Source organism: Zosterops lateralis, assembly GCF_965231275.1.
Source record: "Zosterops lateralis genome assembly, chromosome: 1".
NCBI lineage: Eukaryota > Metazoa > Chordata > Aves > Passeriformes > Zosteropidae > Zosterops > Zosterops lateralis.
The window spans coordinates 9,218,467-9,234,191 of record NC_139762.1 but is presented as its reverse complement, the minus strand read 5'-3'; the positions used below and the strand labels follow the sequence as shown (position 1 = coordinate 9,234,191).

Genomic DNA, 15,725 nt, shown 5'->3' with positions numbered 1-15,725 from the left:
GTGTGAGCAACTGTGATCACAGAACTGCTGATCTCAGATGAAAGACTGTGATTGCATAGAGACACCAAGAAGAATTAGGAGACCTTTTCCTGAAAAAAATAACCTCTAAAACTAGTACTTCAGGGGGATTAACATGGATGATTTGTCCTTACAACTGCACTTTGAAATACTAGTCACAAAAAGCTATTTCCCAAAACATTCACTTAATGTTATGGCAAAATGCACAAAGTGCTACAGCTGGATCACCTTGGGAACTGAACCTATATTTGAATCTTAAATACAAAGTGTAATGACAGCTTCCCCATCTTCTAGAGCATTTTTTATTTCCTCTCACAGTTGTGTAAGTGGTTAAAAACACAAACATTTCCATGTTAAGCAAAAGGCTTAGAGAAGTTAAATAAAGCATTTCAAACTACACAATTTGTTTGCTCATTTACTAAAAGCTTTTAGTAAGATTCTTCTGCAGTTTGTTTTTACCACTTCTGAAAGTGATAGGGAAACATTTTCCAGGCAGGGTTAAACACTGACTTTGCAGACAGCTACTGTGTCACACTTCAGAGCAGGAAAGATATTAAGAAATGCTGTTTGTCTGAGAGAAAAGTTGGGAGCATTTCCCAACACAGAAGTTTGGTAAGATGCCTCAAAAATCTCTTTTCCCTTGGTAACCAAGGCACAAGAACAAATGCATTAGTGAGGTTTTTTTTCAGTTCACGTCCATGTCTGGCTTCTGTCCACTTTCGTTAAGTACTTGTGGTTTGCTGGTTCAGAGACTGATGGGGTGAACTAATGGCAGCAGTCTTTCAGCACAAGAGGACTGTGTGCAAGCTTTGTATCACATTACAGGAGAAAATGACTGGAATAGTTTCATCCTGGCTTCTAATGAACATCTGTTAGTATCAAACAGCCATGGCCACATGGAAAAAAAATGGACAGGATGCTCTCGATAGACCTACTCCTAAAATAGTTCAGGTATTACAGGTTAGAGAGGCACTGAGAAAAATAGCATAAGGTGGGAAACATAGAGAAATGTCAACTGAACAGGGCACTAGAGTCTATTTCAGTATCCTGCCTCAAGCAGTAGCATATAAATTCATATATTTATATATTTTAAACAAATTAGTTTAATACTCATGAAAGACAGTAGTTCAAACTCTGTGCCCTTTCAATCCTTGGACATTTGCTCAAGCAACAAAGAAGTCTCAAGCCCTCATTTTCTTGATGTCAAATACTCCGTAGGTGTGAAAAGTATGTTTCAAAAATAATACACAGCATGTTGTAAGACACTATTTTAAGAAGATTAAATTGCTTCTTGCTATAAATTCCAACACTGTAGTTGAAAAGATCAAGAAGCAATTCCCATACTGATTATTCAGGAGAATTACAATGTGATTTTTCCCAAGACACCAAACAGTTTTCAAAAGGTAAATGGCATACTGAGCTGCCATAAACTGCTCATTAGTTCATGTCAATTTTGGCAGCACCACAGTATCCCTGAAATAGTTACTTGTGGTATAAACACTTAAGGGGAAAAAAATGCAACACCTATTATCACAGGTTCAATCAGTACTTCATAGTACATCTATGTGTGCTCTTCCAGCACTAATAAATTGATCATACTCAAGTCTGGACACACATTCAGCAAAAAATTCTACCTACAACTCAAAACTAATTTGCAGAATAGGACACAAAGAAAAGATAAAACTATGTGTCGAGCTAAATGATATGGGATTCAAATGCCACAGGAGGCACAGCTGAACACAGTACCTGCAGCAGGTATCCACAGAGGCTCATTTTTTAGGGGTTTGATAGACCAAGTCCCTGATCATTTCTGAAGCTTCAAAGACTAAAAATAGCACAAATTCATTTGAAACAAAACTGACTTGAAAGTAATCGTTTTTTTCAAATCAGGATTCAAGGCTGGGCAGGGAGATGGTGGCTACTGTAAAGAGACTTGCCTTTGAAACATCAAAGGAATAAGCCAATGATAGGATTCTTCAACAGTGTTTCTACCCCTTTTCAGGCTGAAGTAGCTATCTACTAGAGCTCTTATCCATGGTATTTTATGCATGTGAAAATTCTGTAACAATTTTCAGGAGGTTTGAGTCTATTTAAGAAAATACTGATATAGTCGATGCATTTCAAGACTAACTCAAACCAAAAAGATGTTTAAAAAGTGTATTTCTATGATCTGCAGTAAGGAAAAGTGTCCCTGGTGCTGACAATTAGAAGTGTGTGAGCTTTATCTTGCCATAAAATTAGAGAGGAAAAAATGCCAGTCTACACTAAAACATGACAGCACACCATTAAAATTACCAGAACCTAAGTGTGCATATCATGCACTTCCAGACATGGCATTTTTAGCTTCCAGGCATCACATTTTCAACAACAGAATTCCAATAAACTTTGCACCTATCTGACTGTATTCTCCAGTGTGTAAAGCCCCTCATGTATCTGGAAATATGTTCAGCCAAGAAGGGGCAAGACATCATCAAGAACACGAAGTCAATCTGATCCTTCATCCTTTCCCATTAACCTGAAAGAAATGATGCTGCAAGTGAAACATCCTTTTGTTGTCAACCACCAGTCTCTGCCTACTGGGGCTTCAAGTAGAGGGATTAAAGGAAGATTTTTTAAGAGGAAGTTTGGAACAGCACTCCCTACACTGAAATTTCTATCTACCATTTGCCTGTAGTGACTGATTTAAAATTCATCTTAATATGCAGATACTACTGAAGATTTTAGAATTATGCTCATTTATCTACAGAAAGTTCCTGATTTCCAACACATTTTCATATTCTCCTTATGTGTACAAGTGTTTACTTTCATGTAACATAACTGTACTGCTACAGATTAAGACTGAGATGGCAGTCTTAATCTACTCTCAGTCACTGCAGGAGACTCAGCTTCCAATACATGATCTCTGATCAAGAAGAATAAATTCCTACAGTGATTTAAAAGATTGTATATGATAGTATGCTGCACACCTGTTAGCAGAAAAATTCAGTAGTCTTGCCAAGGACTCTTTCAGTAAAATGAATGACACAAAGGGATTTCATATGAAGCACCTGCCATTAATAGACAGAGCAAAGAATGTCCTTGCTGAATGCAGGTTTTAAAACCATTCAACAATCGATCACTCATTCTCCAGGGCTCCTCAGTTTAAGAAAACATCTAGACTTTTACAAGTCAAGAAATGAATGTGCACATAAAGTCAGCAGATGTAAGATCTAAAAAAACCCAAGAACCACCCTCCCCCTTACAAATCCAATACTGAAGATCTCCTAACCTGCAGGAGGTACCCAACTTTCTGGAAATGAGGATGTGCACGAAGACTGAAAAACTGACTATGAATAAGATCAAGCAAGAGACCTGCAACAGCTACAGTGCCACAGACACAGTGGTAAAGCTGAGAAGAGCTTGAACTGCCCAGTAATGTGAAAAAAAATTCCTCAGACAGCAGAAGGAAAATACACAGGGATATTTTTGACATTAGGCAAAAGCACAAACCTTCAGTAGCCATTCCCAGGATTATGATCACATTTGCTTACCTACATTACGTGGCAGATCTGGTACTGTTTCACAGGGACAGAGAAAAGGCATCTAGAATAGTCTAAAAGCAATTTTTGCTTCTCATTCAACAGTAAATTAACGTTGGTAGTGCTAGAAAAATGCACAGAAAGCACAAATCCAAGAGTAAAGAGTCTTTTGGAATGCTTCCAGATAATCTCTCCTGATGCACAATTTGGTGGGAAGCACCACAGGGAAAAGCAAAATAAGCTCTCTGACACAGCTACTACAAAGCCATCTGTGAGAAGCACAATGGACCTCCATATAATGGCAATATTCTACCCTGCCAAATTCCTGCTTTTCATTGGTCAAATAAATAAAGCAAAGACAGCACTGGCATGGAGTTCTGGCAATGTGAAAGGGGAGGAAATACTGAAAACCTAATTGTAAATATGTATAAATATTTATGTATTCCTTTAGTCTGTCTTGTCCCAACATAATCAGAAATCAGAGCTACACAGGTGTCTCTTTTTTAACTCTCTTTGGGATTAAATACTTCCTAAATAAGCAGTAACATGAACAGCTTTGCTGAGAGCTACTCTAAGAGGTGTAGCCCAAATGTTTGTGTTAACTTAAGAGAAAAAATGTATTTGCATATTTGCAAATCAAAACAATTACGGATTTGATTCTGTGAAAAGAGAACTGAGGACATGTATCTTGTCAAGTAAGGACAGCAACCAGTATCTTTCACCGGTATCTTGCAACTGCATTGCAAGGAGTGTCTCAGTACTCTCTTACCCAAACAGGCAGATGGTCCTGGGAAATTTATAAATTGCAGTACTTTCCTAGTTTTGAAAACTAACATTTATTGTTTTTTGAAAAGCATTCTCTTTTCAGCTTCCATTTTTACTGCTCTTCTCAGGCTTTACATTAGAATAGCAAACATGATAAAAGCTGAAAAGGCTTTGCTTGTTCAGTTGGCCACAGTCCAACAACATTATGTCTTACTTCAGGCAAAACATTTGTTTCAAGCTTCAAGAAAAAACCAGCAGCCTGAAGCACATTTCCATGAAGTGATAAACAAACAAATTGTTCCATCTCTGGCAAAGAATGAGATGAGTCATGCTTGCATGACTGGGAAGGTGTTCAGAAAGCTCACCTTGTACAGGCGTCACTACCGTCCCCTTGAAATGTGGATTTATGTGAATGTTCTTCGGTTGCTGAGGTGTCACTGGAGGGGGAGTCATCATTATTCGAGGTGTTTCTATCTGAGGGGGCATATGTAGCCCTGGAGGAGGAGAAGAATGATGCTGATGCTGTAAAGGAAGCAGAGATTGTAACTGTTGCTGCTGCTGCTGTTGTTGCTGCTGCTGTTGCTGTTGTTGTTGTTGCTGCTGCTGCTGCTGTTGCTGCTGGAACAGACTCATAACAGGTTGCTGGTGTGTTGGAATTAACCTCTGTGAGTGAGTCTAAAGTCAGACAAAAGAACAGAGTCACTAGGCTTTAAAGTTAAAATATCCTGACATAAATGAGCACAAAACCAAGACATCTCTGGAGAACAATTAAGGGCAATTATGAACAGAGAAACTTCCCTATAATCAAGTGGAACCACTAAAAACCATCAGCACAGGAAAGCAAAGGAGCAATCAAAAACATTCATATGAAAGAGAGCAAAGAGCAAAGAAGCATGGGAAATGCAGACACATTCACTCATTTTTTACAGTGAAACTACCTAGTTTCATATGTCAGGGTTCTGCAGGGTTCTGCAATAAGGTTTATGTGAAGATCACTAGAAATCTGAGTCCTAGTATCAAAACAAATCCACTATCTTTTGTCTCATGTATAGATATGCCTCTCTGAGATACGACCTAACACTAGCAATGAAAGTCGAAATACAAATTCAGGTATAAGTGCAGCACAAATTCAAATACTCTTCAATATCAGTGCAGTATAGCTATCCACACTGCTTGAAGAAAAAACTCACTTGAAGATACCTTTCAAAGTATCTTTGTGTCTTTCCGAACACAGAAGAAAGTCTCTTGCTGCCCAACTCTCAAACAAATGGCCAAAATTAGTGCTAATTGAAAAAAAATATTGTGCCTCTTTTCAGAGACATCCTACTGCCTCTCAAGTCACTGTAACTAGATCTCACTCCTAGCCCAGCCACTTTCCAACAGAAGTGCAAGAAGAGACCCAAAGGGGCAACCTTTTAGCAACAAGTGTGACACTGTCTCTTTCAGCAGCCCCGTACATGAAGCAAAGCAGCTACATAGTATGCACAAGAAGACACTGTGATGAGCACAAAAATATTTATATTTAAAATCAAAATAGCTTGCAAGGACTGCAGCAAAACAGAAAAAAAAATTCAACCTTTACTGCTCAAAAAGCATGAAATATACTACTGCAGGGCTCTCAAGCACTGAGATATCCACTGACTCCTGCCAGTGACCAGCACCTACTTACTGCTGTTGGAAAAAATCACCTTTGTTTTAAGACAGATGACCTTGTCCTGTAAAGACATACACAGACTTTGTTCTACAATCTCAGCTTCCAGTATATTTTTTGACAGTGAACAAAAATAAGTGTTGACCTCTTGATCATTTGCTGGAGTAAGTTTTGGGTTTTATAAGGGCTTTTTAAAGAAAAAGTAAAGTCTTTTATATTGTGATAAAGAGCACAGCAAAGAAAGTAGTAACAAACATAAATTTCATTTGAAATCCCAAAACAGTAATTTATCTAGTAGTGAAGTGGTCATTACTGTCCTAGGTTTTATTTACCTACATAGTAGCATAGCTTATATGCAAATAGATTTTTTAAAGAAGTATCAGCAAAAATATTACCTTGACAGAACCCAAGAAGTGTTTTACAGAACTGTATTTTTTAAAACCACATTATTATAAATAATGGGGAACTGAACATATTTCCATGTAGCATGTAGACTTCTTGGATAAATTCAGTTTTTCCTCCATCCTCATGCAAACCATCAGCAAAGTCTGACTGTGATTTATCAGTCAAAATGCACTTTTCATTTGGAGGTCTTGAGATTGCTCAAGGTGAAGCCAGTAACAGGACTAAGCACATACTTTATAATCGTCACGTCACAGAAAGCCCATTCTGCCTAACAGTGCCTTGCAAGAGCAGAAGGTCTACACTGGAACATATATTTCCACCTTTGCAAAGATTCGTGATTTAAAATGCATTTCTCCACAACTTCCTTGCAAAGATGCTCAAAGAATACTAAGGATTAAAAGGTACCATTGTTGATGGCTGGTTTGGCAGCAGTGCAGGCCTGTGATCCTTCATTCTTCCCCTGTCATTATTGTCTCTCCTTTGTTCTCCCATTCCGTGGCACATAACTGAGCCTCCTCTTCTCCCTCCTCTCCTGGAGCCGTATCGCCCCTGCTTAAGCTGCCTCTCCCTCTCCTCAAATTCACGTAATGCTGCTTGGGCTTCTGCAGAAAGCTCTGTTGAGAGAGAAATGGGGGAAATATTTTAGTTTTGTGCTGAAAAGGTGGAAAACACAATGACAAATAAAACACTGCCAGAACTACAGAAGAATTCCTGTGACTAACATGAAATTTGCAGGCACTTTGATCTCCTTTAGGTGGCATGTTAACATTTCATTAAAGACATCTTTAAAAGGAGAAAGCACAGATACTTGTGTCTTTTGCACAGGCAAAAAGCAGCAGATAAATGAAACAAACATAAACAAAAAGGTTTGGTTGTTTTCTTGCTGAAGAAGGTATTGAAGTCTGCCTTCTGCTCCAAGAGGAGACTGTAGCTCCTCTCCAAGTTTTGTTATCTTTAACATCTCACTTATCTGCAGATGTCTGGCAAGACAATGAATCTCCAGTAAACACTACAGTAATGGATCTGTTGAGCCTTCCATATAAACAGATTTTATGCACCAATCTTTTCTGCACATTGGCCTGATCCAAAGAAGGACATTCTCTTGCTGAAGTACATAACTATTTAATTTTTGTTTTATTGTACGTGGTTTAAGAACCAGCTGTACTTCACAAGTGGTAATTCCACTGAAGAGAGAACACATTTACATCTGTGCTCAGCTCAAGTCAAACACATGGCTGCTGATAACACCCACCCAACGTATCACAGGTAAACACCAGAGAACATGTGGTACTCAGCAAATATGCCAAATTGGCTTGAAACCTTGGACAATGCTGACAACATTAAGCAAGAAATGATGCAGTAACAGATACAGGTAATGAAATCACTTGAAAATACAGAAAAGGTCTACAACCAACTTCAGGAAAGACACCATGAAAAGTATAAGCAGAACCCCTCACCAGGTTTCGATCACTTACAAGGCATAATAAACTTTAACTCAAACATGCAGCTGAATCCTTTGCCATATGCTAGTCACATTGTTTGTTACCCCTAATATTGATTTCTACCTCTAACACGGAAAAATTAAACTACTAAAAACAAACACACTTCTGACAAATAAAAACATATTTTGAATCAATGTGGTGTTTATTTGTCAATACTACACACAGTGGCCATAATATCTGAATATACAAATTAATTAGTATCTGGCAGGAGATATTACTACTATGTCTCCACACCACTAGATATCCTCTCCCAAGAATACATAACTAAATCAATTAGAAAACTCTTACAATTTCTTGTGAGTCTAAAGGCCAAAGCTACTTAAATCACCATCTTAAACATCTTCATAAGTAATCTCTATTAGTCTTTGAAGTTGAGGATTGACAGAAAGGCAGAAAAGGGTGAGCACTGAGCATTCCCTCTGGGGCAGTTGCTCTTACTTGGCTACAAAAACTACCTGCATGACTGAGCTGCAGAGACTGTAAATTTGCATGTCCCAGTTTTCAGAAGTATTCAGCACCTCTACAAAGCGGGAGCTTTTCAATTTTTAAAAGTTCTGAACTTGCTGATGGCCTGTAAGAACACAGCAAACATGACAGACTTCTAAAAGCCCAGGATCTGCCTGAGTTTCCTACTTCGTTTTTGTAAGATGGTGATGAGACAGGTTTCTCTACCTCCTTTTCTCTCCACTCTGACACCACAACTGAATGGCATAAAGCCTTAACAAACACTCCTAAAATGCTACCTTTGCCCTTAAGGCACCTGCACAGCAGAGCCCAAGGCGATCAGGCTTTATCAGGAAAATCTTACAAAATGCTTAGAATGAGGGAAGGAACCACAGTCCCTCAATTCTTAGGTATCAAATGTGCATTTCTGTGGGGGAAAAAAAAAAAAAAAACAAAACAAAACAAAACAAAACAAAAAAAAAAAAAAAAAAAAAAAAAAAAAAAAAAAAAAAAAACAAAAAAAAAAAAAAAAACAACCACAAAAAGAAACAAACAACAAAAAAAAAAAGAAACAGAGAAATGTACCCTTGCCCAAAGCAGTCAAAACCATTAGATGCAAGTAAAACAGCTGCCATAGCCATCTTTGGCTGCCAGGGATCAAAAAAGCTGGTTAGATGGGGAAAACAGAGCTCTGATTTCAAGTCTCCTTCCTCTCCACACCTGCAGCAAGCTGCGTTTCTTCAGAAACCCACAAACATGAAAGGGTAAATGTGGGCTTCGACCTGACCTGCCTGAAAGACACACCAACTCTTCCCATATATCCACGGGGGGAAACAGAGCCACTGTGTTGCAAAAGAGTAACGCTCCTTTATCTAGAAATGATCCAAGTCCTGCAGGGCATCCCGGGCGTGCAGCTGCTCGGACAGTTGTTTTATTTTCCCAGCAACAGGACAGGCAGGGCAATTTCTCTGCCATCTTCCACACTACAACCCTGAACCCAGCAAGGCTATAGTCTGGAAAATAAAGTTCAGTTGTTGCAACAAGTACCTACCACTGATGGTCAAGCAAGATAAGAAGAAAATTCCTATTAAATAGCTTAGAAATCACGTGTGAGGAAAGCAATTTTTAATCAACCTGGGAACAGAGCTAGGCTTCTTAAAAAGCAAGACTATAGCTAAGTCTCTTAGCCTCCTGAGTACATATTGAAGGGCACTAAATAGAAACAATTGTGAAAGAAAGACTGGGCAAAATTCTTTTAATTCAAACAGAATTAGTTAGAGCACTGTGCTGATTAAGCTTGGTGAAGGGATGACAGCATCCATGCAAAGTCAGCCAATCTTGGATGTCAGAATCACTCTCTTTAAAATATATAAATTGTTTACCTCCTCACTTTATACAAAATTTCTCAAACTTTTAAGGCCATGTTCTAAAGGAACAGTCCACATGCTCAGCTTTTCAGCCAGAGTAGGGAACATATATTAACACCAACTTTGGAAAAAATATCCCAGACAAAACCACACACAAATTCACACTCGTATTACATCTATGACCACAGAAGTACGATATAACCACCAGATTTTAAAAATAAAAAGATTACATCAACATCAAGCATACTTCCCCCAGAACATGCCACTGAGGGCAACTGTCCTATCTGTGAACAACTTGGCTTAGACACCTAAGTGGAGGTTCAGAACCTTCTTGCAAAAGTTAAGACTGACACCATGAGCACCTCAAGTGCTGCCTGTAGCTACACATCACCACACAGCAAAATATAGTCAGCTGTATTATGAAGGGGGCTGCACATTGAATTTGAAAGTATTGTGTCCCACACACAGATATCAAGCAGAGGAGATGGTATGGGAGGCGGTTTTGCAAGGAGGGAAGCAACAAAAACAGTCCCTGTTTCCCTGGAAGCAACTTCAGACTGCTCAAGAAAACAGGTGATGAGCAGAGGAAGAAGAGATTCTCTTTCCCTCCCTGGGCTCTTCCAAAGCACAGCCAGGTACTCACATGAATACAGCTTCTCCCTGGCTAAGAACTCGTGCACAACTACAAACACTTATCATTTACATATATATGTAATATGTTGCCATTTCTTCTCTTCTCATCATCCAGATCTGCAAACTGATGATACTCTGTGCTTCTGGACACAGAACAACAGCACAATTTTAAAACACTTTAATTTCCTTGCCCTGCCTGAAATCTCAGCCATGAGGCTTTGCAGTGAACACAAACCAACTAAGCAGGGCATAAGAGGAAGTACTGCCACATCCAACTGATTTTTGCTAGCACTTTGCAAGTGGTTCTGCCTAAGTCTAAGGGTTTGGGTTGTGTATTTCTGATTAGATACAGATTACTTTAGTTTGGTAATACCAAAGACATTTTTTCTGATTACTTTAGTTTGGTAATACCAAAGACATTTTTCCTCTTCACATTCCTTAACAGGTAATTACAGCCAAAGAATTATGACAATTCCCACTCTGAGAAGACTTCACCTACAGGCACCGAAAAAAGAAATGTATTTCTTATCAAAGGTGACAAACTTGGTACTGCTGGAAATCAATTGCACAGCTGTCCTACAATATCCCTCTTCCGAACTTTGAAAAATGATTCTTTACACTATCTTAGATGAAGAAATGTTTAGGAAATATTTTAGCTACATTATTGAGAACACTGTATTTTATCAGCACACGTTTGGTCTCATCTTGACTGTACAGTTCTCACACACAGTTAATGTAGTGAATCAGCAATTATTTTTCTAGTGTCTCTAAGTGTCAAGATTAATTTCACTATTGCTGGTAATAAAATGGTTTCAAATGACATCTTTAATCAGTAAGTAAGAATGCACTCCTCCAATAGAGACAAGCTGTCACAAAAGGTCACCAAAATGTGACAGGATGGAAATTACGTTTGTAACTTCAACTGAAATGTTAATTCCTCTTTAAGTGTTTTCTGAACTATGTTCATATTTTAGAGTAAGGAGATGTAGGTCTGCAATGAAATTTCATTTTTAAAGTATAGCAGCTGTAAAAATTTGCTCTAGAATCTTAAAAGGAAGCAGATATTTATATGCAAACAGATTTTTTGTGTTTTAACCTTCTCCACATGGTCAGTTATCTGGTCTCTATCAACAAATTATTAAGAAAAACTAGTATGAATAGAAACCATTTCACAACAGCAATACTGTGTTCTTGCCAAACACTAGTTTCCAAAAAACCTCTTTACAGAATCATCCATATCTGCACTCATCTTTTCCTTGTATCTCAGAGCTACATCCCAGATCACTTAGAATTACATTTAAAAGTCAAATTTAAATCACTGTTCCTTTAACAGCCAAGCTCCACTACAGGCGTTTTCCTTATTAGCTCTTGTTTTTATATTAAACTAAAGAATAAAGCCATAGATACAGAAAAACAAATGCAATTGTCATTTATTTTGCAATTATGTGCAGAAATTGAGTTATTCCAGTGCACTCTTGTTTTTAAGATATTCTGTTTTGTAAAGCCACCAGCACCTTTTGTACAAACAAGACACAGTCTCTGTAGTTTGTAAAAATATGGTCTTATGGTTGCAAACACATTTGGAATGCACCCCAGCTAAAAGCCCCTTTGCCCTTTACTATCATTCATTACAGCTCTGCAAAACAATGCATTGCCACAAAACCTCACCCAAAGTTTCTGGAATGTTTCTCCTTTCTCTTGTCACATCTGAGAGCCTGATGATTGTTCCTCCTTCTTTCCGTTCGGTTTTGAAGCGTAATCGTCCAGACTCTTCATCATCATCCTCCTCCTCATCAGATTCTTCTTTTGTTTCTTCTTGAAGTTCCAGAGACCCAATAGCTGCCTAAATCACAAAAACCAGAGCACATGCAGCCTCAAAAAACCAAATCTCTTGTAAACAGTATCAAAAGCAAACCTTTCTTTAAAAGCCCCTTCCTACAAATTTTGCTAGCATTATACATTGTGCTCATATATAACTTAAGAACATTTAAGAGCTTGGTGATTTTTTTTAATGAAAGTATATGTGCTACATAATACATAAGAAAGTAAAATCTATTTAGAAAATAAATTTGCTGTAATATTTAAGGGACTACTTAAGCTCCAGTTAGAACCTCCATCTGATTAGTAGGTACTTCTGCACACAGACTGACATCTTATCACTGAATTGACTATAATGCAAACCTTGGTTATCACCAGATTCAAATAATAGGAACAGTAAAATCCTGATTTCTTTCATCTTTTTACATCTGTCAGTACCACGCTGTTAAAAAACCCCAACCAAACAACAACAAAGATAACCTTGCATCTCAATCCCATTTCTCTTGGTATTTATCTCTTTACTTTGTACCTCAAATACTTTCCAGTTTCAATTCAGTAATTGATGGGGAGAATGAGAATAGGACTGGATAAATTTAAAAATACTAGATTTGTATTCTGGATCCTACTCAAATGCTTCTGGAATTTACTTTCCAGTTCTCTCTAAAACAGAGAGCATTTAAATAAAACAATGTTCCAAATGAAAATAGATCCCTCTCCTTCAAATTAACAGAAACTAAAAAAAACCATTTAATTTTCCCATGCAGGCCTGATGAAAATATCCAGAATGTTACACAAGTTATATTGGATTTCTACAGCTGGAAATTAGAAGTGTTCTAATATCGTGTGCTTCTGCATAAAAATTTTTGGTTACTATGTATTTGATTATTTCTTGTACAAGCCTACTTTCTCATTTCTTAGAGTCTGTTAAATTAAAATGCACATGCATTTTAATTCTATGCAAAGCCACTAAATACATCATAAATTTTATGCTGCTTGAGGACAGTTATTAAAAATGAGCCAAATCTAACATGCAAAAATGGTTTAATCTTTTAATTAACCAGATCAGTGCAGAAATTTATACGAGAAAGGCACAGCAAGTGTGACAGTCAAGTGGACAGATATTAAATCACATAATGGCATAATTGTGCAAGAGGTTGAAAAATTCCCTATCCAGCACCCTAACTTCATCCATAACCAAAAAGAAACGTGTGGAGCAAGACCAAAGACAGGGTGACCTGGCAAAACAATTTCTGCTTTAAAAGACAGCAAATCTTATGAACTCAAAGCTACTCCAGCTTTGGTCTGGTGAATAAATAATCTGTATACTTGTTTTTCATGGTTTTAATAGGCCACTGATCCCAGATTATGTTTTATCCATTCCAGACAAACTTTTGAAAGGCTACATTTCCTAACCTCACAAAATTGCTTTAAGATACAGCTAAGAGAACAATGAAATTTCACAAAAGGCTTTAAGGTTTTCACATCACAAATATATGTATATATAGGTGTAACAACTTTATCGTATTAAAAAAAAAGCAGGTATAAACAACAGGCAAAGCAGGAGAAACAACAACAAAAAAACGCTTCAAGACTGAAAGAAATCCAAACCTCAAAAGCAAACCCAAACTGAGCACAACTGGTCTAATTAACATATCCACATATAATCAAAATACCTTTGAGGGCAAGCAGTTGATACTCATGGAACAGAGGAGGGATGTTAGCAAGGAAAGAGATGCTAACATGGTTTAATGAAAACAAACAACACCAAGGGAAACAGGGTTGGCATTTTACTTTGAAAAGAGGGACTCCCAAAAGAGCAAGGAGTAGCAATATCTCTATCAAATACGTATTTTTACAAATATCACAAACCCCATAATTTTACTTTCTCACTGCCTCTTTTTAGAAACTTTCCCTTCAGGACCCGGATTTGGAAGTCAGAACTGGAGCAGCTGTTTTACAAGACACGCTTACACTACACTGGGCCTTCTGCTTTACTCTAAAGCATAAACCCCAGACACATGCACTCTCTGTCTAAGGCCCTGGTCCCAGTCATGTAATCTCATCTGTGAGTGCTAAGCTTAATTGTGCAAGGCTCTATGTGTAGCTCAAACTTCAGAATCAGGACTAGAAAGGGTAATGAAGCCTACATTGTCCTGAAAACTTCTGCTATGTTTTAATGAAATGCCATTAAAACAAACACACACACACACACAAAAAAAACCAACTCTATAGAAGCTCTGTTGCATTTTGACAATTATTCATTCTAGAAAAAAAAAATCTATTCTAAAAATAAAACATGTCAAGTTTTAACAGACTCTCAGACAACCACCTACTGACAGAACAACAAAAAAAATCTCAAACTTTTCTAGACTAGCACTATTCTACTTTTATCCACCAACAGGCATACAAGCATTAAATATCAAAGATTAAAAAAAAGGCCATGAAAAAGCAGGCACCAAGACAAGGCAGTGCTGGAGAATGGTAACTGACCCATGTCCCAGTCTGATTACACCTATTATTGAGGGTTTTATGCAATGGAGACACAAACATGTCTGACAGCCACCCATATGTTATGCTCCCCATACAGCTCCAGGAAAGGTTGGCTCAAAAAGCCAAGGAAAGGGTAGGGGCACACACCCTTTCCCCTGCAGTTTGTTCTGCAGCTGTAAAATGCAAGATTCCTACATGACCTTTTCCAGCTTCCAGCCAAACAGAAGGAGCTGTTCTGCCGAGATTACAGCATGAATGGATTCTGTTTCAGTAAGACACAACTGCAATCACAGAATTAAGACATATTATTACTTACAGGATTTGCTTTAATATTTGCTAATCATTAATATCTCTGCATATATATAAACAGTCCTTGAATGGCCACTTGAGGTCACTGGACTGGACTCACCAACCCAGGCTTCTCAGCAGCTCTCCTCAAAGGATTTCTACATTTCCCACTGTGACACCTTGCCCAAAGCTACTGAAGAGCTTTGCTGACCCTTACAGAGAAACAGAATGACCTTTCTTCTGCCAGGAGGTCAGGGGTTCCTGCCATCCTCATTAAGTACCTGTGCCATAAATCCCAGCCACTGGGCAGAACTCCTCTGCTACAGAGAAGGAGTGAGTGCTCCTGCCCTGAACAGCTGCAGGAATGGTGCCAGACACAGTCTAAGGAAAGCTGCAGAATCACTGACAGCATAATCCTCCCAGTCATGGGATCCTCCCTAACAGTGCTCAGGAGAGCTTTCTGCCAGATTCATAAGATGTGCAAAACCAACTAAACTGAAGGTGAAACAAAGAACTTTTACTAACAACTCATAAAAAAGGAAGTGGAGGCATCTACTACAAGCTAACACTGAAGAAGCAGCAATTGTTTAATCCCAGGAGATCAACAAATAACATGGCAGGTAAGAGGATATTATACCTATTCCAAGGGCACCTTGATTCCACAGGTTAAAAATGGAACCAAAGAAAATAAACCTAAGTGCCTTAAAATATATGTTTAAAAATTGACTCTTTTGATTTGCATTTTTTTCACCACTTTCCTACAGGCTGGCAGGTATTGTTTTCCAACTTGAACAACAGAACTAAAGTGCAGAAACTTTGGCTAAAA

At 38.0% G+C, this 15,725-nt stretch overlaps 1 protein-coding gene across 6 annotated transcripts in view; it reads right to left on the bottom strand.

Annotated features, from left to right (window-relative positions):
• RBM33 (RNA binding motif protein 33) overlaps positions 1-15,725 on the bottom strand; it is a 95,846-nt gene that overhangs the window by 55,535 nt on the left and 24,586 nt on the right. For 5 of the 6 annotated variants that reach the window (XR_014589499.1, XM_083856628.1, XM_083856629.1 and 2 more), the window contains exons 7-9: positions 11,972-12,146; positions 6,763-6,971; positions 4,667-4,976 (exon numbers count right to left, since the gene is read on the bottom strand). Coding sequence is in view for 5 of the 6 variants with exons in the window: in XM_083856628.1 (XP_083712754.1) it covers positions 4,667-4,976; positions 6,763-6,971; positions 11,972-12,146 (694 nt within the window). In the remaining variant the exon portion in view is untranslated. The remainder of the gene's footprint in view (positions 1-4,666; positions 4,977-6,762; positions 6,972-11,971; positions 12,147-15,725) is intronic. The other variant, XM_083856630.1, reaches the window with a different exon arrangement.